This window comes from Girardinichthys multiradiatus, chromosome 7 (genome assembly GCF_021462225.1).
Source record: "Girardinichthys multiradiatus isolate DD_20200921_A chromosome 7, DD_fGirMul_XY1, whole genome shotgun sequence".
NCBI lineage: Eukaryota > Metazoa > Chordata > Actinopteri > Cyprinodontiformes > Goodeidae > Girardinichthys > Girardinichthys multiradiatus.
In genome coordinates, this window is record NC_061800.1 from 42,025,445 (window position 1) to 42,048,336 (window position 22,892).

General features: G+C 43.1%; 1 protein-coding gene across 3 annotated transcripts; it reads right to left on the reverse strand.

Annotated features, from left to right (window-relative positions):
- Positions 1–1,115: 1,115 nt before the first annotated feature.
- Positions 1,116–22,203, reverse strand: LOC124871630 (bone morphogenetic protein receptor type-2-like). 3 transcript variants are annotated; one of them, XM_047371088.1, is made up of 19 exons: positions 21,882–22,203; positions 20,727–20,875; positions 17,813–18,004; positions 15,530–15,739; positions 14,487–14,591; positions 13,303–13,394; positions 12,747–12,980; positions 10,308–10,422; positions 7,095–7,255; positions 6,859–7,006; positions 6,643–6,779; positions 6,285–6,421; positions 5,488–5,662; positions 5,314–5,407; positions 5,164–5,243; positions 4,975–5,076; positions 4,746–4,898; positions 3,555–4,473; positions 1,116–3,017 (listed from the first exon to the last, which is right to left on the reverse strand). In XM_047371088.1, exons 2-19 carry the CDS (start codon positions 20,812–20,814, stop codon positions 2,710–2,712), a joined length of 3,450 nt encoding a protein of 1,149 aa, XP_047227044.1. In that variant the 5' UTR covers positions 20,815–20,875; positions 21,882–22,203; the 3' UTR covers positions 1,116–2,709. The 3 variants fall into 3 exon arrangements, with proteins under 3 accessions (XP_047227044.1, XP_047227042.1, XP_047227043.1); XM_047371086.1 differs by having other exon boundaries at positions 21,767–22,203; XM_047371087.1 differs by having other exon boundaries at positions 21,713–22,203.
- Between the last annotated feature and the right edge of the window lie 689 nt (positions 22,204–22,892).

A 22,892-nucleotide genomic window follows, 5' to 3' on the forward strand; every position in this document is an offset into this window, starting at 1 on the left:
ACACACACACACACACACACACCAGCGTCTAAAAACAGTACAAAGTGTATAAAATAGATAAATAACCATACAGAACTAAGAAGGCATCTTCAGATCTTAAATAACAGTTTGACACCATTATTGTAAGGTTCACTAAATGCTGTTATTTTGCTGCAGGGCACATTTAAACAAGTTGATTTAGATGAGGCATAAATGAAAATTTAACACGTCGCTGCAGGCATTTCTATAAAAAACAGCCAGAGTCTGCAGAGAAGGTCTGCTGCATCTGCAGAGCTTCTGTTCGAAAAAGCTCAACATAAAACCTGGAACTGAACTGAAATCTGGTTCATGTTCTGCTGTTTTTTTTTATTTTAAGAAAAGTCTAATTCTGTTTTAAAAAACTGACATTAAAAACCTCCAGTTTTTAACACAGTAGAAAATATGAGCTGCTGGAATCTAAAGGATCTTACAGATTAAAACTATTTAAAGTCACATTAAGCCTAAACTCTAAAGGTTTTTAAATCTACTATCAACGAGATGATGATGTTACTGAGCCAAACTGGCAGTTGTTTTAAGGTCCAGTTCACCAGGAGGATTGCATTTGTTCTTCTGTTCTCTGACTAGTCATAGTCCTGCCTTCATCCGCGCTGTGACCCGAACCTATCTGAAGCTGTTCCTCGTGGTTTAGAAGGAGAACATTTAGAGAAGTTTTCATTCCTCCATCTTCTCAGGGTTTATTTCTGCCTCTCTCTGGTTCTCACCAGGCAGTTATGTTTAAAGTAAAAAAAAAAACCCAACAGTTTCTTCAACAGAAGTACCGTCAGTGCTGCTGATCATCGGATCCAAACAGACCGTAGACAAGGGGAAGCTTTAGAAAGCAGCTGCAGAGCAACGTTGACTGATTCAGTGAAAACTGAACCACAGTTTCTAATTAACTCTGTGCTTAAAGTGCTTATAGAACAAAAAAGGAGTTGCATCATCGCCTCTCTGGTTCCACCGACAGGATCAACAGGAAGGTTCCTTGTGTCAACAGAACCGGACCCTGAAGCCTCCAACAGCTTCCTCAGTCCGGATCAGACTGAAAGTCTGAGGTGTAAAATCATCATCTTTACTTCGTCCTATGCAGGACAGTACTGGTGCTGGTTTTCTATCTTTGTTGGTAAAAAAATACCAACATCTTCAGCCTTAGTTTGGTTCCTCCTGACCCAGTTTAATGTCTGAAAATCTGTCCAGAGTGTGAACTCATCTTCAGGCTCCTGTTGGTGTCATATCGCATATTATTTTACATTTATATTCTACTTTGATCTGGACCTGAAAACTGAACTACTAGTATAAACACTCCCTAAGAGCTTATTCTTATTAATGATACAGAGACCTAAGAGTAAATGGTCCAAACTGAACGTACAGTTTAGCCCCACTGCTTCAGAACCAGAGGTTCCAAGTCAGAATTCATTACAGGAAATGACATCACACATGAATTAACCTGTTCCTCTTTTCATATAGAAATCCAGAGGGATCTGTTGTTGTGCTTGTTGACTTGGGCCCTGAAAGACGGGTTTAACTAACCCTAACGATGAAGATCACACTTAAATGGTACAGCTGGGTAAGTCAAACCAGGAGTTACGCTCATTAGTGTGGCAGCCAATAGATTAAAGCATGAAAGAATCTAATATTTTCTTATTTTAAATATTATTGTATCGAACGCTGCACGTGTCACCTGGAGATCAGAGAAGGTGAATCAGTCCTACTGTTTTAAATCTACTTTGATCAAAGCCATTCAGTCCAGAAGGATGTATTGTTATATGTCTGACTGGTCATGTGTCCAGTATGTTACCATGGTGATAGAGATAAGAAGGAAACCAGCTTTGTGACACGGAACATCCTGAACTCAACCTGAAGTTACCAGAACAAGCCACTAAACCCTGCTCTGCTGACCCTGACCCCAGAGTCTTAAGCAAGAAGGTCAAACAGGACGTTAGTTGCTACAGGAGGTGCGTTCGAGTTTTGACTGGGCCATGGGTCAAATGCCGTGTTGCATTTTGGGAGTCAGAACTCGGATCTGGGAATGCCCAGTGTCACCGTGATCCGGTTTGCAACCAGAAACCCAGTGAGACTGGTTTCTGTTGTCATCAGCAACTAAACTAATGAGCTGCTCCTTCCCTGCAGATATTTAGGGTTCTGAGCAGCCCTTTGACCCAGGGAGGTAAAACCTTGGCCACAACCACCAGCTGGAAGCTCAGTCAGAAAGGGACATTTGGGAAGAATGGTATCATCTCAAATCATCAACACGGGATTAAGATTCAGAGATTTTCTTCCTTAAAAGGTGACCTTTCAGGAAACTTCAACCAGGTTTTAGCCACTGTTTGTTGTGCAAAATATTCAGGAAAACATTTGAAGATCTTATTCATCTGATCCATCACTTATTTATGCTTCTAGAGAACAAACATACCCAACACAGTCCTGTAGATTTCTCCCCATCTGTCTTTCTGCATCTGGTTGTCTTTTTTTTTTTCTCTGTCTACAGCGCCACCTGCTGAGCGCACAGAGTATTACATGACTGGAGTTGGTTCCTGTTTTACATCTGAAGAGTTTTCACAGAATCAGCTGTTGGTAGAAAATAATCCCCTCTTTAAGCTGCAGCATCAGTTCTGTCATGTTTATGTTGATTTCTAACAACAAAAGTTGAAATGATAAAAAACAGAAACATCTCCTCTGGATCATGCGGGCTCCTCAGAACCGGGTCATTCCATCCGGCTCAGAGGTCGTAGTTGCCGTGCTTCCTCCTCCGACCAGAAACACAGCCATACTGGACTTAGACTGGTTGATTCTAGGTGCACCACCACCTCCTGCTCTGTGTAGACCAGACGATTCCTGGACCTGACCACTGCTGAACTCAAATTCCAGATCCAGATCCTTATCTGTGGAGACCACCCAAGAGGCTGGACGCCACTTCTTCAGGGTGTATGGAGTCTTCACACGCCGCTTGATTTTCTCACCTGTGGCGCTCAGACTGCCTGGATCCATCACAGAAACTTCATCTAAGAACAAGAGAACAGGTCATTAGGAAACAACAAGAGAAAGATGGACGTTTCCTGCAGAGAAGCAGGAGCTGCGTTAATAAGTGACTTATAGAGGACCTGGAGCTCTAAAGCTCCAGGTCCAGAGGTCCTCCGGAGGTGAATTCATGACGTGACGTTCAGATACTGGGTATCTTTACTCCATCATACTGCTCTTCATGCTGAGATATCAGCTCTTTGGGAATCACCTTGTCGGAGATAAAATCATATTTCCTGACTGGTAAACTATGTTATCTGTCTTTTATAGAACAAAACGTGTCTACCCTGAACAGTAACTCCATGCCCTATCAACCACAACAACATTCTTCTGAAATCTTCAGGTACCTGACTAAAACTGAGTGATAAAGCTCTGAAAGAGCCTCAAAAAGCCCGGAGAACTATTGATCCAGACCTAAGTGGTTTGATAAAGACATGAGGACTGGATCATCTGGTGTAGGGCCCTGATTTATCTCAGAATGTTCTGCACAGAAAGCATAAAACCATTTGATGCTGGCCAACCTGAGGAGATGCAGGAGGAGGACAGGTCCAGGGAACAGGGACGCTGTGGTCTCCTGGTTTTGGTCTGTCTGAGCTGGGACTGCAGCACTCCTGCTGTTTGAGGTTCTGAAGATCGATTCTGCAGACCTGCAGGTTCTGACGTTGGACCTTCTGCAGAAGCAGAATCCAAAGCTTTAGCTTCCAGGGTGGAGATGTCCAGAAGTGGAACTCCTGTAGCTACAATTTCTGCCATTGTTGGGTTCTGGTGAACTTTGGATAATGTGGCAGAAGAAGCAGAGTTCTGCTCCTTTAGGCCTCCTAGAAACCCTCCTGTCAGAGTTTTAACTTCTTTCTGACATGTTTCTGTGTCTGAGCCTTCACCTCTACCAGCAGGATGGACCAGCAGTGTTTCTAGTCCAGAAATCAGAATCTTTGGTTCCATTACTGAGACAGCAGCAGGAGGTTCTCTGTTCCTGGATTCTGGTTCAGGAACGCTGACCTCTGCAGGCAGGTGGACCTCGGAGCCCAACGCGAGCCGGTTGTTGTTGTTGTTGGAGTTGGATCCTCGTCCTCCTGCTCTGCTTGGTGGACCATGATGAAGACGGGGAGGAGGAGGGTCGCTCTCAGCAGGAAGCTGCTCTCTCCTCAGCAGAGGTTCATGTTCATCAGGACTGAAGTTAAGATTCAGATTCAGTTGGCTGTCTCCGTCTCCTCCTCTCCTTCTTACTTCATCCACCTCCTCCTCCTGTGGACCTGCAGGGTTTGTTTTCCCTATTCCTCTCGTCTTATTGGTCACCAGGATGGGAACGCCTGAGCTGTGGCTGCTGGAGGCACAGAGGGCTTCATTTCCATTCGCAGTCCTCATGTTGGTAACCGTGGTAACCAGGTGTGGCTCTGCAGATGGGATAACTGTGTTCATCTTGGCCACACCTGTCTCCACCTAGAAGACAGAAGATCCTGGGTTACTGAGGCAGGAATAACTCACACATAAACCTACAGAAGATCTGATGGTTACTTAACGAGCTTCCTGATTGGCTGATAATACAGACTCACATTATTTTGAAACATTATTGTTGAGCTCAGCTTCCTGCTGACTGATGGTCACATTTATATCTAAATAGATTTACTGCGTTTCTGCAGAGATTCAGCTTCATCGTCTCGGTCTGATTGGTCTGACTGATTCTCTCTGATCGGATCATGATGAGGTGTTACCTGTCGATGGGTCGACCTAAGCCTTCCCAGCTTCAGTCGGGACTCGCTGGGTTTGGGGAGCAGGTGGAGGCTGGTTGGCCTCTGGGGGAGGTTCTGCTGCTTGGGGAGGGGCTGGATAGAGGAGGGAGGTCCTGGTTCTTCCTGACTGGTAACCTGCAGGACGAACAGAACCCGTTTTACAGTGTTCAGCAACAGTTCCTCAGGTACTGAGAGTAACTGAGAATTTTACCTCCATGCTGTGATGCAGGTTGGAAGTTTGTGGTACTGATCCAAACTTCTCAGAATGTTCCATCAGGTTTTCCTGAGAGGTCTTTCTCAGGTTCTTCTGGACCTGCACACACAGATGTTTACAGATGTTGGTCTTGTGATGAGCAGGAAGAGGAACAGGTGGAACTGAAAGTGAAATAAAACTTGAAACCTGTTTTGGGTCCAGCTTGGAGGCCTCCAGGTCCTCCTCAGTGAGCTGTAGACAGATAGGAACACTGGGTGCAGCGCCCCCTACAGGACAGGGATTATAGGTTTTATCAGAACAACGTTTTCTAACAGGCTTTAGTGTTTAGCGACTTACCACTCGGGTCAGAGACACTGCGGAGGACAGAGTCTGCCCTCAGGCCGCTGGAGGTCATCACGCGGCAGTCTGAGGTGACCAAACGAGCCTTAATCTGACAGAGAAACAGAGAGACGGAGTCAGAAATGTTTTTAATAGGGTTTATATTTAATGTGTTACCTGCTGAACTTCTACCTGCTGCCGCTGCTGGTTGATGCAGTTCCTGTTCTTCTCTCCACCTTCTGCTCCACTCATGGTTGTCCTGACAAGCGATGCTGATTGCCCATCACCCTGGAGATTTTTTACCACGTCCACCTGGAGATCCTCGATGTAGCTGGAGGCAGAGCCAACCTGAGGAGTCCAGAGATTCCTGAGGACAGAACGCAGGAACTCAGACATCTTTGAGTTCATAGTTGCAGTGGTAGTGAAGCTATGAATTGGCCAGTTAGAAAAGAAAATCCATTATGATGTCATAATAATTTAAAAGCTAACCTCTAATCATCACCTGTGCTACCTGCTGTTGTCAGCAGGGTGTGAGATATACCATAATACCTCTAGGGATCGACTTTTGATCCAGAATGTAAAAGCAATATAGGCGTACATGTCAGGGATGCCCAACTCCAGTCCTCCAGACCTACGATCCTATAACGTTTAGATACCTCCCATCTCCAACACCCTTAAATGAAATGAATGGGTCGTAACCGGGCCTCTGCAGAGCTGAATGATCTGCTGATGATTCCCTCATCAGCAGGTTAACATTTAGCTGTGGTCTGTAGCTGTGGGCGTCCACTGATGTCTCATAATCCTCCAGAACTATTCTTGTTTTACCAGAAATTTCAAAATCAAAATTGATCACAGAATTATTCATTTATCTCCCTCTCTTTGTGACAAAGAAAATATGTCCAACAATCACTGGAATCACTGCATTGGTTTTTTGTTCGCGTTCCTCTGGCTGTGCTACCTGCAGTGTTACAGGTGGATGTGGTCTGTACCTGTGGTTGTGGAGGGCCGTATGAGGGCTCAGTAGGATGAGGTCAGCCAGACGTTCCTCAGCACACTGCGCTGTAAGTCGGGCCTCTGCGTCCTGGTCCCAGCAGTCCTCCATGGTCTCCTTCAGAGCCCGCAGAGCCTAGAAAAACACCACACTGCGAGTCAGCCTCTAACAGCAGCTCCAGGTCCTACACAACCAGACTGAACCAACATCAGCAGTTCTAAAACTTCCTCAGTGATCCGAAGTTTTTGTCATTTTAAACAGAAATAAATCAGAGATCCTGATAGGCTTTTCAATTAGGAATCAGGCTGTCGGGAGATAATAGGAACACAGAGACAGAGTGAAACAAAAAGTCTCACCAGGCTGTTCTCCTTCCAGACTTCAGGGAATCTAGGTCTGTGTTTCTCTCGGACCACCAGGATCTGCATGTCCTCGAAGCTCGGATGATTCCCGACTTCGGCCTGGAATGCCAGCTGGTAGTCAGGAACAGCTTCACCTAAACACAGATGAACCGTTCACAGTGAGGCGGTCTGAGCGCCCCGTGGTCAGGAAGTAGAGGTGGGCTCAGGAATTACCTGGGAACAGGTCGGAGCACCTCCTGAAGCTCTCCCAGTACAGCAGACCCAGAGCGTACACATCCACCTGCTTCAGAGCTGATTCACAGTCTCTAAGGTTCAGAGCTCCTCCCAGAACCTCTGGGGACATGTACCGAACCGTCCCCACCTGCAAACACAGCCCGTTAGCTCCGCCTAATGATCCGACTACACCTTTACCAGCCCCTCAGTAAAAACCAGCAGTCATGTGACCTGACCTCGGATATGGCCATTGTTTCCTCGTCTCCGGGCCGTGAGGTTCTGGTTCCTGTCAGCTTCATGGACAACCCGAAGTCGGCGAGGACGCAGGACAGATCGGATCGGACCAGAACGTTCCTGCTGGTGAGGTCTCTGTGGGCCACGGGAGGTTTGTATTGTTCTGAGTGGGGACACACACAACAGGTGAGTTCAGGTATCGGGTTTAATAACGGGTCTGAGGATAGAATTACATTTTCTTATCCTGATTTAAAAATCTTTTTGTTTTCACAGACAACCGGACAAAAACCTTCTCATGACTTGATGATGAAAGTTAAGCAGGAGCTGAAACCACAGCAGCTCCAGCAGCGAATTTAACCCAAAAAACACCAGAGAGCAGAAAAAAAGACAAGCACACCAGGAACAGCTGGATTTAAAATATAATCACGATATTATGAGGTATTTATTGCAATGATGATAAAAGCTACAATAACAAGCAGTAAGAAATAAATCCCAGTCTTTTTACTTTCACTTTACTGCCAGAGTCTCACAAAGACAAATACAGTGGAAAATGTACCACTTACCTAAGGTCAAAAACATCAAATACCTATACTGCTAAATGTCATACAATAATAACCTTCAATCACATTCTGAAATTTAAATGCATGGAGCCAACAGTGGAAAAATTGTTAAAATGACAAATCAGCATCATACCAACAGTTATGGAGGTTTGCAAACATCATTGATTCAGAATTTATTTTATTATCACAGATTTTTACTTTGATATTTTTCCCCAGATAGATAATAAAACTATAAAATATTTCCCATCTCTATTAGGGGCAGGTATGAGTTGTTCTCTGGTATCCAGGTTTATTAAGTGACTAAAACGTTAAAGCAATGAGAGAAATTAAAGGAGCAGCACCGAAGCACAGAAGGATGAGTTCATGAAGGGATTTTTCTGCTAAATGTGTGTCAGCCTGAGTTTGGGCGTTCTTCTAACTCTTTTTGGGGTTTTTTACCGTGTCCTATCCGGCAGAGAAGCACTCAGAATTGCCAAGAAAAAGCTCAACAAATTTACTTTCACAAGTGGAGCATTACAGCTAACGCTTTAGAGCTCTGCTTGATATTCATAAAAAGAAACTTTATTAGAAACTGCTTTGGGATTATTTCAATTGTTACGGACATGGAGACAGAAATGAAAAGGAAAAAAAAGAAGCATGAAAGAGTGAAAGGGGGGCAAAAAGGAAAAGGGGAGAGAAGGAGAAAAGAATGGAGGAAAGAAAGAAGGATGAAGAGAATACAAGATAACGACCTTCTTGCTTCTACACCTGCAGAAACGTTCGTTTTACCAGCTTTTTTATCAAAAGGTGCACGGTACTTATGAATGCAAGATTTATTTAGTGTTAAATGCGGCTCAATATAAAACATCTGTGTATCTGAGTGTGAGTGTGCATGTGTATACAAGGTTTCTCCATAAAAATATGCAATAGTGAGTGTGAGGAGCCACAGACCCGCCCCCCTGGACCAGGGACAGATACGGAGGAGATCCGAGCCACAGACATTCAAAGGTCCCCCAGAGCACATGAACCCCAGGAGAACCACCGCCGGGACTACCATAACCCCCCCAGAGAAGAGCAGGGGAGAATTCCAGGGGAACCACCCAGCAGCCACAGTGCAGAAGCCCCAGGGAGCTCCAACGACGAGCCCACAGGCCCCACCGGCAGCCGTCTACGCCCGAGCAGATCCAGCCATGGACCAGAGACCCGAGACCCCGGGACATATGACATATCACCAAACAAGCAGAGGCTTAGGGAGGAGCAGAAACAGACCGAGCCCAGGGGTCCAGGCCCTGCATGCAGCCACCGGGAGTGAGCCAGCACACACCAAAGCACCCAGCCCCGGATACCGAGAACCACAAGTACACTGGCGGGCAGAGATACCAACCACCGGCAGGTAGTGTGGCGGGGAGGGAATAGGCCCCACATTCGATGGAGGCCTAAACTGATCCAGGAGAGGGAGCAGCCCAAGACCCAACCTGACACAAAAAACAGGCACACACAATCACACATTCCCACCCTCATGCGTACACATAAAAACACTCACGCCCACACACCCAATGTAAAGACAAACAACAATGGACGTCGAACACTCACACTCCCCATACATACTCTATACTCCCAGGTCCAGGTGCCGATACCCCATAGGGAAACCAGCCCCCGGACCCAGGAAGTGGTCCCCTTCCCTCCGGGGGTGGAGAGAGGCTGACCGCCCCAGCACCTGAACCTGGTCTGGGCTGGCCGGGCCCGTGCCTGAACCTGAGCGACCCCGGCCCGGACCCCGACCCCAGTCCCCTACCAACCTCATCCGGGGAGGGGGCCATGTACAAAAGAGGGGTCTACATGGTCCAAACAAACCCGCGTTCTTCTAACTCTAAAACAGGAGACAGCAGCAGCCATCTTTGCTGAAGCAGTTTGCATTTAAAGGAGGCATCATGTATGTCTTTAGGAGAGAGTCTTCTCACTAATATGATGTGGTTGGAATTAACAAGCTTACAGTCAGAACATGACACAGAACAATCAGACTTATAGGCCCATCAAGACCACTAATGGTGACCACTAAGGTCCCATGAGTCACTGGCTCCACCCTTCATTCATTTCTTTGTCATTGCAGCAAGCCCCTCATACTCTGCATGCATAAAATGCATGAAATATACAGTGAAATGTTTCTCCCCCTATGTGGTCACTTCAGCACCTACTGAAGAACAGCAACCACACGTAAAACAGCTGCAAACTGCTCCCAGCTGCTGGAAATGATTGGCATGTTTGCCTCTGCATGCGCTTGGTAAAATCTGCTTTGTGAATCTGGTGGAGAAATACAGCAAATAGTTGGAGCAAAACAGATGCAGGAAACGCTACTACTGTTACTGTGAGACCCCTTCTGTTCTGTGTGAGACTGAAGCAGAATCCTGAGCAGATCCGTTATCTTCACTCCATCTGACTCTAAGCTCTGTTTGATCCAAACTGTCAGAAATATTCTGACTCTGATGTCTGTCTTCATCATTAGAAAAACACAGACTGTTTTTCTTCGGACTCCTACACAAACCATCCTGCTGTCCCTGATGCTCCTCGTGGAGATTCACCCGCCAGAGAAAATAGTTCCCAACCCGCCTGTCAGTTCATCACTTAGAGCATCACTGACACGTTCCTGCATGGATGCCTGTGATAGCGGCGTCGTACCTCCTCTGTAGAGTTCAGTGTGCAGGAAGGCGAGTCCTCTGGTGACGCCGTGGGCCATCCTGCAGCAGGTCAGCCAGTCCACAGTGTTTCCAGACAGGTACTGAGACAGACAGCCCTGAGACAGATCAACAGATGTTACAGATGTTACAGCAGCTGCTTTCAGATTCCACCTTGTGTCGCTGTTCCACACCTTTCAGACACTTTTTAAGGCAAGAAAAAGCTGTTAAAACTGAAGACCAGAACTGCTCAGGGCTTTCGAAGAGAATCAGATCAGATGTTAACTTTCTACAAACATAACTCCAGTTACAGCAGATTGTTACTGAACAGTTTGGACCGCTCTGAAGAAAGAAAAACTGCCAACTATTTCTAAACTGTGGCAAAGATTTTTACTGGACTCCTTCCCAGAAAACTGTGGACTGTTTGTGATCTCACTACATGAAGCGCTGCACATTTGACCAATTAATGCCACATTTCTTTTATTTTAGCATTATTTTTAGGTTAAAACAAATGTTGGTAGAATTCAGATAGCTGTTTGTTGTTGTGCTTCTTAGTGTTATTTAGCAGAAGAACAAACACTCAGATTTCATTTTGTTATTTAAGGCTGTTAAGCTGACCAGTAGTGAAAAATAGGATTATTTTAGTTCAGCAATAAGTTGAATAACAGATATATTATAATGCACCTGGTCTAATTTTAAATAAAATAATTCAGGTGTAGGAACCACTTTAAAATATGTGTAAGAGCAAGAATGGACCAGCAGGTGTCGCTATGTTTGTAAAAAGGTAGGAAGGTGACAGTTATCTCTGAAGGACCAAAGAGTTTTCAGGTCACTTGTGCTACTGTGTCTTTAATTAAGCCTCACATTTTGTTATTGAACAATATCTAAATATAAACTATGAACTATGAACTGTAGAACCATGAAAATCTCAGTGATCAAATTAACTAATTAGAACCTATAAGACTTTGTCAGCCTGCAGCTGGTAGCACTGTTGCCTTGTAGCAAAGAGTTGTCAGGTCCAACTCCAAGAGGGTGGGGCCTTTCTGCACGGAGTATGCATGTTCTCTCCGTGCAGGTTTGGGTTATCTCTGGGTACTCCTCGAACATGCTTGCTCAGAGAATTGGCCGTCTCTAAACTGCCCAGTGGATGTATGGATGGTTTTCTGTCCTGTGTGTCTGCGTTGTCCTGGGATAGACTAGGACCCTGTCTAGGACGTACCCTGCCCACTGACTGCTGGATGAGCACCCCCACCGCCCCACCCTGGGGCATAGACAATGAATGGATGACGGATGAGTGTTCATGTGCTTGTTTTTTACAGTCTGGGTTACAGAGTCGTTAATGACTGACAGCTGCGAAGGAATGCAGAAAAACACCACACAGACATCACACTGCCTCAGAGAGCAACAAGCAGAGAGCGCATGGAGAGAACAGATTTAAACAGGAAGGCAACCCTGCTTGTGTTTGTGAACAAACATACTGATAACAGTCTGTGAGGGTTTTACTGATGCTGTGGGGACTCAGCATTTCTACACAAGCCCTGATGAGGAATGATTTGCAACCATGTTGGTTCAAAAAGTCAAAGTTAATTCCTCTGAAGTAATAAAAACAATGGCTTCAGCTGTTTTTTAATGATTTACATGAGTAAAATTTAAGCTTTACAGATCATTCTGTTCAGATCATTTAAACTATTTGTGTAAACTCTTACAAAACATTTCATGTGATTTGTGATACTCCTGATAAAATGTGTTTTATGTAGATCTGTGTTTGAACCTCAGACCTCCAAAGGAATGGTTCCACGCTGGTTAAGGTCCAGTTTTTGCTTCTAGTCTTAGAGACATCATTGTTAAATAACTGACCTCACAATATCATAAAGACATGTGTGTGTGTGTGGCTGGAGGCTGCAGACAGGAAACAGACACGCTGGCACCGTCTCCCAGTACAAAGACTGGAGGAATGGTGAACCACACCAAAGCTTCCACAATTTTCAAACCGGAAAATGTTCCAGCTGGAGGCAGGAAGTAGTTTAAACCAACTCATTATTCTGGTTCCAATCTATAGACTCAACATGTAGGAATTAAGATGTTCTTCCACTTCCCTTCTTATTACCACTTAATAAATGGTGACCAGGATTTTACTAAAAATAAAAAAAGAATAATACACAAACCCCATTCTATCCAGTTTTAATTTGATTTTAGTCTGATAAATGGTCAAATGTCCTATTTAAACAAAAGAAAGGTCATGTTGTGTAATTCTGTTAAAGTTTGCTTTAATGGAGCTTATACTGACCAATTTCTGTTCATATCAATACAAGAACAAGATATAAACTCCAACGTTTTGACTCTCTGTTATGCCTCCTCTATTCAATGTGACCTTATACTCTGTTTGCATTTTCAAATTTGATTGATATTCTGTATTTTATGTCTGCTGTTTTCTCTAACTTACATGTGGGTAGAACTCCATGAGGATCAGAAACTCTGGTCGGCCATCGGCAGACGTCTTCTCGTCGGCGGTCAGGAAGCGGACGATGTTGTCGTGCTGCTGCAGGAGAGGCAGTTGGTAGATTGAGCATTCGTTGGAGAAGTTCAGATAGTTGGCAGAGCTGAAGACTTTGACAGCCACGCAGCGCTCATTCAGAGAGCCGCGAAACACAGCTCCGTAACGGCCTCGACCAATCAGCTGCCAGAGAGGAGAAAGAAGAGGGTCAGTGAGAAAAAATGTTTTCTCTGGTGGTGATAAGGAGTTAATCTTCACATTTTATGCAAAGGGTTGGGGAGGGAGGGCAAATAGTTTTCCTGAAGTAAAAACTGCAGAAAGATTTCTGCTATTAATGTGAATTAGAAAAATTGAAAGGAATGGGTCGTCAGCAAGAGAGTCGGGTAAAGAAAGTTCACAACATACCTGCAAGTAAGACATTATTTATGACTTGGAGAATGAATTGTGTTCCTAGGAAGACCAGTCAGCATCACAGAAATAGCAAAGAAATATTGAGGAAAAATACCTCCAGCAGTTTCAGGTTGTCAAGGTCCACCGCTGATTCAGAGTTTGCTGCCTCCATCACATTCATAGCAGACAGACCATACTTGTGCTTCCCTGGATGCACACAGGAGAAGATCAGTTACTGGCTGAAGAACTATTTTTCACCAGAAGTATCTTATACATGCAAAGATTCACAGACCTGTCATAATCAGCAGTAATGTTTGTAGACAATTTGAACCTGTTTAAAACCAACTCAGGATGTTATTCTGAATAGAAAATTACTGTTCTTCTACTCTCTAAAGGTCTGCTTTACTTCGACCTTAAACGTAGAAAGTCCTTCCTGACACCTAAGAACACTGAACTGCACCTGTGAGGAATTAAAAGTGTAATTAAATGGGCTAAACTCTTAAGAAAAGAAAAGTATTTTTCTGTATTGTTTTCTTCTTATTCTTATATGTTTTACGACATTTCCTGTCAGGACAGTTCTCCTCTTTCTCTGCCTCTTTAATCTGTGGGGTTCCACAAGGTGCAGTTCTCAGTCCATCATTGTTTTCATCCTGCCACTACCTGGTATAATTCAGTCTTCTTCTCTCATCTTCTACTACATCTACGTGGATGGCCTCCAGGTGTATATGTCTCTTAACAGCTGGATAAGCTATTTACCCTCATCTAGTGCTTAACAAAGATCAGTGACTTTATCTCCAACAGGGTGTTTTCAATAGCAGCAAGACAGGGATCCGGATCATATATCCTGCTTAGATAAAAGCAACCAGGCTGTTTCTTCTTCGCTCAGCAGCAGGGTCCAGTTTAGTCTGTGGCTCCAAAGCTGTACATGAGTCTCTAAAACCCCATTTTGCTTTAAAAAGATCATTAAAAAATATATTTTTTTGTTTTATCAGGCTTTCATTTAATGATTTTTGTGTGAAAAGCCTATTTGATTTTATACTTACTGAAAGACAAGAAGCTGTAAAATTTGCTCAACTTTTAAGATTCTGGGACCACTCTGCCCACTAAAGCATAAAGTTACAGGGATTTTTCTTAATTCTGCTGTCTGTAGTGAATCAGGTTTTTGTTTTTTACTGCACAGATCAAGTTAGTCCAACACAGCAGGACCTTCATGTTAGACAAAGAAAAACATTTCTAAAGTCTCTGAACACAGTTTGATTTTTTTTTTTTTTATTAAGAAAAATGTATCAGTGGATTTACTTTTTATCACACGGTATCCCAGGAACAGCGCCATGATGAGGAGGGCTGCTATAGCCACAGTTACCAGGGCAACCAGAGCCGTCTCCTTCACCGTCAGCTGGCGATCTGTGGAAAGGTGACATTGTTGATCATATCAGCTTAAGGTGTTCATATCAGTTCAGGACATCTGTCACTTCTTGTGAGCTCAGGTTTGCAGGAACCCTAAAAACCTAGTGGACAAAAAAAGTCCCAACAACATTTCATTTCCTTATAAAGTAACATTGGTCAGAGGAGCTCCAGTCAGTTGCAAGAATCTACCAGATCTAAGTCTATGTTTTCAGAGCTGACGGTCAAATCTATCCAGAATGAGCGTGGTTAGAAGATCTTATTTTGTTCCTCTGCCTGTAAAGAAACTTGTTTTTCCAATGTTCCTAACGGGTTCCTCACAGCAACCTGATCTGTAGGTTTTAATTTAGGGGTTGTCAAATGTTGTCTTCAAAGGTTGAAATCTGATTCAGAGACAAGGTCAAAGGTCTAAAACAGCTGATAAGTCATAAGAAATGTCGCTTTATGATTACGACTGTTTGTGAAACTAAGCAACTCTAATGTTTTAAGAGTGAAGCACAAGAAGTGATCTAATTTCTCAGGAATGTTAATTTAAACTGAAAGTGTTATTTTAAATTTGCTTATTTTGTATTTTGCTTCAACAAATAAACAGCCTGTTTATACACACAAGTATAAAGATAATAAAGGATGTTTAAAGTGCAACAAGGCACCGTAGCATTAAAGCAGCTAAGGTTAAAGTTAATTATGATTAGTTATTATTCTTTGCAAACTATTGTGAAAAATGCTGTTTCTATTAAAACATTTAATGATTTGATTATGAATCAGTTAAATCTAAATCTGCACAGAAGATGATAAACTTCCTGTTCTACGGTCATTTCCTTTGAATCTGAACTCTGAACAGAACCAGTTCTAAGGATCGCTCCAGTTTCATGCACCTCAGTTATTCTACCCGGCAACAGGCAGTGATGAACCCTGTGATTGGTCTGGACAGAGCTCACCTGTGTGGCTGACGTTGATGTTGTCTCTCCTCATCGACCTCAGGGCAGGCGTGTCAGGGGTGGGCGGAGCTTCAGTATAATTAGTGTTGCAGAGGTCGTGGCTGCAGCAGCAGAAACGGTAGCTGGCTTTCTGCATCTGAGCTGGAGTCGTCATCAGGATGCAGCGGTCGCCGTAACACTCCTGAAAGTTGCCCACATACCTCCAACAACCTGGAAGAAATTACACCAGTTTATCTAGCTGGACTGTGAAAAATGGCTGAACTGATCTGCTTTTACAGTCAAATATCCTGACAGTAAAGGAATACCGTATCATATCGTATCGTAAATGTCGAGGTCAGATGCCTTATAAGATGCAGTATGTTAGTCAGTTTTGCTGGAAGCTGTGAGTGGTTCTGCTGCAGAGAAAAGGTTAAACAAATACAAAGTAACAGAACAATTCCTAAAAACACAATAAAACTAAAAAGATCAAATGTTTTATACCAGATAAAGCAGCAGGACAGGAGGATGTTTAATAAAACAGGTTTAACATTAGGAGCTGGTTAACTGTCCTCTGCGTTGTAGTTCAGGTCCTGAAACAGCTGAAAACATCTGGCTGATCTACCTTTAGTGTTCTTACTGCAGCACATCTACAAGTCCTTGAAAAAGTATTTACACCCACTGAACTTTCTAAATGTGTCACGTTATGACTATAAACCTTTTGTGATAGACCAACAGAGTGGTGCTGGAGGTTTCTTCCTGTTAAAAGGAAGTTTTTCCTCTCCACTGTCGCTACATGCATGCTCAGTATGAGGGATTGCTGCAAAGTCAACGCCAGTGACTGTCCACTGTCTCTACATGCTCATCCAGGAGGAGTGAATGCTGCAAGTCACTGACTGGATGCAATCTGCTGGGTTTCCTTAGATAGAAAAACTTTTTATCCAATTTGAATAAATAACTGAATCTGACTGCACAGTTCAATGATTAGGATTAATTGGAATGTATGAACCTGACTGTTGTGAAGTGCCTTGAGACGACATGTGTTGTGAATTGGTGCTATATAAATAAACTGAATTGAATTGAAATGCAAGGACATTGGTGCCCCCTTTTAAATATTTTTTACAAATAAAATAAAAAGTGAAGTTTGCAGGTAAATAAAATCTAATCCAGTTCAACCAACTGCCTTCATAGGTCGTCTAATTAGTAAGTAGAGCCCATCTCTATTGTAATCTAATATCAGTATAAATCCAGCCGTTCTGTTTCTGGCATCAGAGGTTTGTTGGAGAACATTAGTGAACAAAAAGCATCATGAAGACCAAGGAGCACAGCAGACAGATCAGGGAGAAAGTTGTGTAGGTTGTAAATTAATGTCCGGACCTCTAAACGCTCCACAGAGAACTGTTCAACCTGTCAGCCTAAACGAATGAGGGACAACTGCAAACCCACAAAGACGTGACCTTCCACAAGAGGTCTCAAGAGGCTTGCAGATATATTTTCTGTGAAACTGTCTTAATAAATATTGACTCAGGGACACATGCCACACTTTTCAGAATATAATTGAAAACCACATATTATTCCCTTCTTCTTCTTCTTCTTCACTGTTATGCACCACTTTGTGTTAGTCTGTCACGTAGAACCCAAATAAAATACTCGGAGTAAACGTTTAGAGCACTAAGTCAACAGAAACCGAGGGAAATGACCTGGAAGTTTCTAAACACCAGCAGAGGCTTCATGTCAAAACGAAAGCAGCTGCAGTCATTCTTTCATTATCTCCCTTGTTTCCTCCACAGGAACACTGGATCTTCCTGAATGAGCGGAAATCAGATTACTCCATCCCATAATTCCTCCTAATGTGAGTAAACCTGAGGTCAAGACTCTGAGAAGCAGCTGCAAGAGCGCTGACGTTTTGTAGCTCTTTCTTGAATGTCCAGGTAATTCCCACCACTTCTAATAAAGTTATATTTTACATGGTACCTGATTCTCCTGATTTAAATAACAAGTTCTGTATGAATGGAGCAGTTGCTCCACATTTGGATCATACAGAACTTTGATCATCTGTAGCTTCAGCAGACTGATTAACTGAGGGTTAAGGGCTTTTTCTCCTCACATAGTTCACCTCTAACCTTTATGAAGTCTAGTTTATTAATTTTTTTCCAAACACTGTGTTCTGTTACTGTAAGTTAGATTATCTGAAACACTTTGACCTTCTGGGCCAACCAGAACACAGTTTGGACCAGACGGCAGGTCTCAGCATTTGGATCTTTCTTGGGTTCAAACAGCCCAGACTGAAGGATAAACATTCCTGACCTTGGCTCAGCAGCTCCATCTCCCCGTCTGCTTGTCTTTCCCACAATCCATAGCAGCGGGAGCCGCGACTGCATCGAATCGTGCCGTTCTCCTGGACGTCTCCTCGAAGCTCATTGGTGGAGGCAGGCTCCGCCCCCTTCAGGCTGCTGGCGAATGCGCAGATTCTCTCCTCTCGGTCCTCCAACTGCAAACCTGCATATATATATACACATCAGCCATAACATTATGACCAAGGCTAGTCCATGGTTTCCAATCCAACAGATGAGTAAGTGTATCTCAGCTTAACCAAGAAGATGGTACTGGTTCCGATAGAAAGGTGTGTCAGAGTACACAGTGCATTGTAGATTTTTGCATATGGGGTTTAATAGCTGCAGACCAGTCAGGGTGCCCATGCTGACCCCTATCCCCAACTTAAAGCACCAACAATGAACATGTGAGCATCAGAACTGGACTACGGTGCAACAGACGTGTTCTGGTCTGTTAAATCATCCTTTACCTTAGACACACATGGCACCAGGAGGCAGTGTGATGTTTTAGGCGATGTTCTGCTGGGAAACCTACTAGCATTATTCCATCTAGGTGGATATTACTTTGACACATGCCGCATTACTGCAGAAAATGAACTCCCTTATATTGAAACTGTATTCTCTGTTGACTGTGGGCTCTTTCATCTGGATAACGCATCCGACCACAAACCATAGAAGGTTAGAAATCCAAGAATGAGTTTGAGGTGTTGCCTTAGCCTTCAAATTCCTCCCACCTCAAATTAATCAAACATATGTGGGATGTTCTGGACAAACAAACCTCCCGTTTTGCAGAACTTAAAGAATCTGCTGCTAACTTGGTGCCAGAAACCACAACATATCCTCAGGGTGCAAGCGAAGTCAATGTTTTCCTGTTTTGTTTGAACACTGATGATGTTGGTATGAAGGACCAACAGAAACTTCTGAGATCTTAGCGACTATAAACACTGACAGCATCGGATAAGGTTTTATTTCTGACTGTGAGGAACGAGTGGGAACATCGGAGGCCTGAGGCTGCTGAGGTTACTTTATATCAACATTGTTAATCTGATGATCCAACGACACGTCTCACAACGACACGTCTCTACACGGTGCAACAATTTATACTGAGATGCACTGCAACAAACTGAGCCTGAGACTGTCAGCTTTGTAACCTACTTCTCTGTTCCTGAGGTCGTTGTTTAACCAACAGGCTGGAAAAATGCTTCACTTCAGTAAGATTCACCATCCCCTGACAGACACATTAAAAACTTTTACAACTGTCAGCAAAGTAAACTTATAAAACCAATAAGAGCAGCAGAATAAAAACATAAATGTATGAGGGATCAGTGAAGATTCATAACGAAATCTGGTTAATGGATGAGTTTATTACAGCAATATAAAATAATTTATTAGAAGCAGTACTATTAAAACATGTCTGTTGTGTTTTTACTACCCTCTAGTGGCTCAAACTCCAAACTACAACAAACTAAACAAGATGTTCTGAGAGGTTTCCTGAAGGAACATGATGGAGGATGTGTGTGTTCTGGGACTTGCTGCTGAGAGAGGACTGTGTGTGTGTGTGTGTGTGTGTGTGTCAGCTCTCAGGAATCCGTCCTCAGCAGAGTCTCAGTGTTTAGTCTGTTGGCAGTCACAATGAGCTCAGGGTGGAGCGTTTTATCAGCACCATCAGAACAACAACAGGACCGGCTCAGACCGCCCGACGACTCTCTGAGCGTTGGGATTCAGAAATGACAGGAAGTGAGGCGAAGTGCGTTCATCAGGAGCTGTAGGAACTGAACAAACACTTCAGGAATGTGGGCCTGAAAAAACGCTCCTGCAGCTTCAGAAACCAAACATCAGAGGATGATATTTATGTCAATTAGTCAGAGAACCAACACATTTCAGGGAGGAACAGCATAAACCTCATAGGGTCTTAGTTTGACTCCAACCAACATATCAAGTTATGATCCAAACTCTTCATCTAATCTGTTTTTACAAGTTTTTGTTCAGCACAACTGCAGAATAATTTTACAGAGAACAAATGTAGATGTTTGTCAATATTTATTCTGAACTTGACTAGTGGTCCTCATCAGATCTGAACCTGAAACAAACAACTGTGGTGAACATCAGCCAGAGAAAAAATATTTTCAGAAGTTCCTTTAATTCTCTGGATATCTGAAAAAATGTCTGTGAGAAAAAGATGGCAGCCAGTCTCACCAGGATGCCCTCAACCAGATGTTTGCACATGATGAAGACCCAGATGTGCTCTCAGCGACCTGTTAGAACATGGGTGGATCAGAGTAAATCTGGAATCTTCTTTCAGGACCCTGCTGCAGTTTATTTCTGCAACTCTGAGATGTTCTCCTGAACTCAGACCAAGATGAAGCTCACCAGATGCCGGCACACCACTAGTGTGGCCAATCCTGCTTTCTGCATAACAAGCCTCATCATATTTCTGATTCTGATTAATTAGTGCATGTAGACCCGTTGTCATACACTGGCATCACAACAACTCACCACCAGAACCTTCTTGTGAAGCTGAGCACTGCTGGGGAACTCTCACGCTCTATGAAGGAACAATTTGAACCCAACTGTGACCCAGAAGACCTCATTGAGACTGTCTACTGATCATCCAGTTTAAAGGGAAGACCAAGATTTGAAGAAAGATGAGAAGAACCAGAAGATTTCAGTTTGAGTTGCAGATCACTGATTATGTCTGTGATGTGGTCTGAGCTTAATAAACCAGTTTAACTCTGCTGGTCTCACTGGTTAATGCCCTGCAGGCAGGATGTGGGGATGATGGAGCTGTTAGCTGCTGATACAAACACAACAGAGAAATGTCTGACCCACAAATGGCTCCCAGTTGCTCTGTGTCTACTGCTGATGATGAACGTGTGCTTCATACTGACCTCTGATCCCAGCCAGCAGCAGGACAAACACACACACGGTCAGCGCGGAGGCAGCCATGTTGGATCGCTGCAGAAACTCAGCCCGCATCAGTGATCCTGGATCAGATTATTCTGGAGGAACCAACAGGACGCTCTCATCACTGCTGACTCTGAAACACAATCATGATTTTGATTTACAGAGAGGAACACTCACTGCTAACAGGACAGGCTGAGGGGCCCCGGGCCCCGGGCCTTTATTAGCGAACAGGAATACAGCCCAACAGCAGAGCCATGGTTGGGTTCTTTAAAATCAACAGGAGTGAAAACATCATTTCCATTTTAAAATATATCCTTTGATTCCAGTTAAACAAAGAAGTGATTTTAAACTACTTTGTAATGTTTTTACAGCTTTAACTGGCTTGATCCCTTCCTGTGTTTCTGACATGCTCCCTGCAGGGATCCAGACGGACCTTCGTGATCTTCTTCTGGCCAAATCTAGAATCAGCTCCAATTCTTGTTATCTGGAAATCTTTGCTTCAAGAACCCACAACATTTTTCCCAAGCTTTTAGGTAGGTTCATTTATTTTTCTCTAACATATATTTTTACTTTTAATTTTTTTATCTCTATAGACGTCTATTATCTTTGTTTTCATGATCTACAGTTGATATTTTGGATTATACTTGTTTCTTAATTTATTGTTTAACAACCACATTGATTTAAATGTGATCTATAAATAAAGTTGAAATATGAATCTTTGATAGTTTAGGAAAGTGAACCTAACATATATCAAATATATATAAACACAAATATATCAAACAAATATTTGATCGTTTTCAATGGAAATATCCTTTTTTTTCTATATTTAGCTGTTTAGGTTCCATCATCAGTCTTTGATTAACAGCTGATTTTATTTTTATGATCCGGCAGGTTTTTCCATTTTACACACAAACACACACACACACACACACACACACACACACACACACACACACACACACGACCTCACCCCGTGTGTTCAGGACACGTGTGTTTCCGGTCAGATGAAGGATGCTGGGATCACCTGATCAGTGGGTCTGCAGGTAGATCTGATGGAAGGGAGTGGTCCACACGCGGACACAGACACGCGCGGACACGGACACGCGCAGATGGGTCAGACCAACAGAATCGGTTCGTACCGGTGAGGAAGACTCCGCTCAGTCTGCAGGAGGAGATAAAGCCGCCTCTCTGCTGTCTCTGTTTTAATGTTGGCCCAGCTCCGCTCGGGTCAGTTCGGATCAGCTTGATGAGGTTCGGTTCCGCCTGGTCCGAAGTCTCCTTTGCGGTGTTGATCCAGGTCTAGTAGCTGGTTTCTGGGGCAGGACCAGAAACTGCGCAGAGATGAAGCAGCGCTCCGGTTTTCTGCGGCTGAATCACTCCGTCAAGCTCAGGAAATCACTTCCGGATTACATTACCAAAATAAAAGCCCCAGTTGCCTCAAGATATGAGTTATTTATTCTATTCTGTGTCCACAGTATTGTTTTAGTCATAAGTGCATCAATATATATATATATATATATTATTATTATTTTTTTTAACAATTGTTTTATTTTTTTAATCAGTTTAACATTATTTAGAAAAGCTCAAAATGCTATATCATAATCTGTTTATTAACCTGTTTTATGTATAATCATCCCACTCTGTGATCATTAAATACACCTTCTGGTTGTTGTTTCATAATTTAGATCACTGAGGATTGACCACAGAAAAAGATCTGACAGAAAAACAACACTTTGTGTTTTATATACCCAAATAAAACATCTTAAGTAGCTTTTGACGTTTCAGATCATTGTTATTAGTATTTCTTCTAAATGTTTGTAACATGAATAAAATAAAATTATGTTCCTCATAAAGATAATCATAATTATTAATTTAATTTAAATTCAATTATAGATTTATAATATAAAAAAGTTATTGATATTTATTTTTAACCAGGATAATGTGTGCTTCTTTATTAATGTTGCAGGTCTTAGTTAGGTGGTAGCACCAGGGCTACCAACCACGCCTCAGTTTTTAATAAGACTGAGAACTAATGGAGGTTATCAGGTTTTAAGTTTCAGTCAGTCAGTCAGTCATTTTCTACCGCTTCTTCCATAGTGGGTCACGGGGGAGCTGGTGCCTGTCTCCAGCAGTCTATGGGCGAGAGGCAG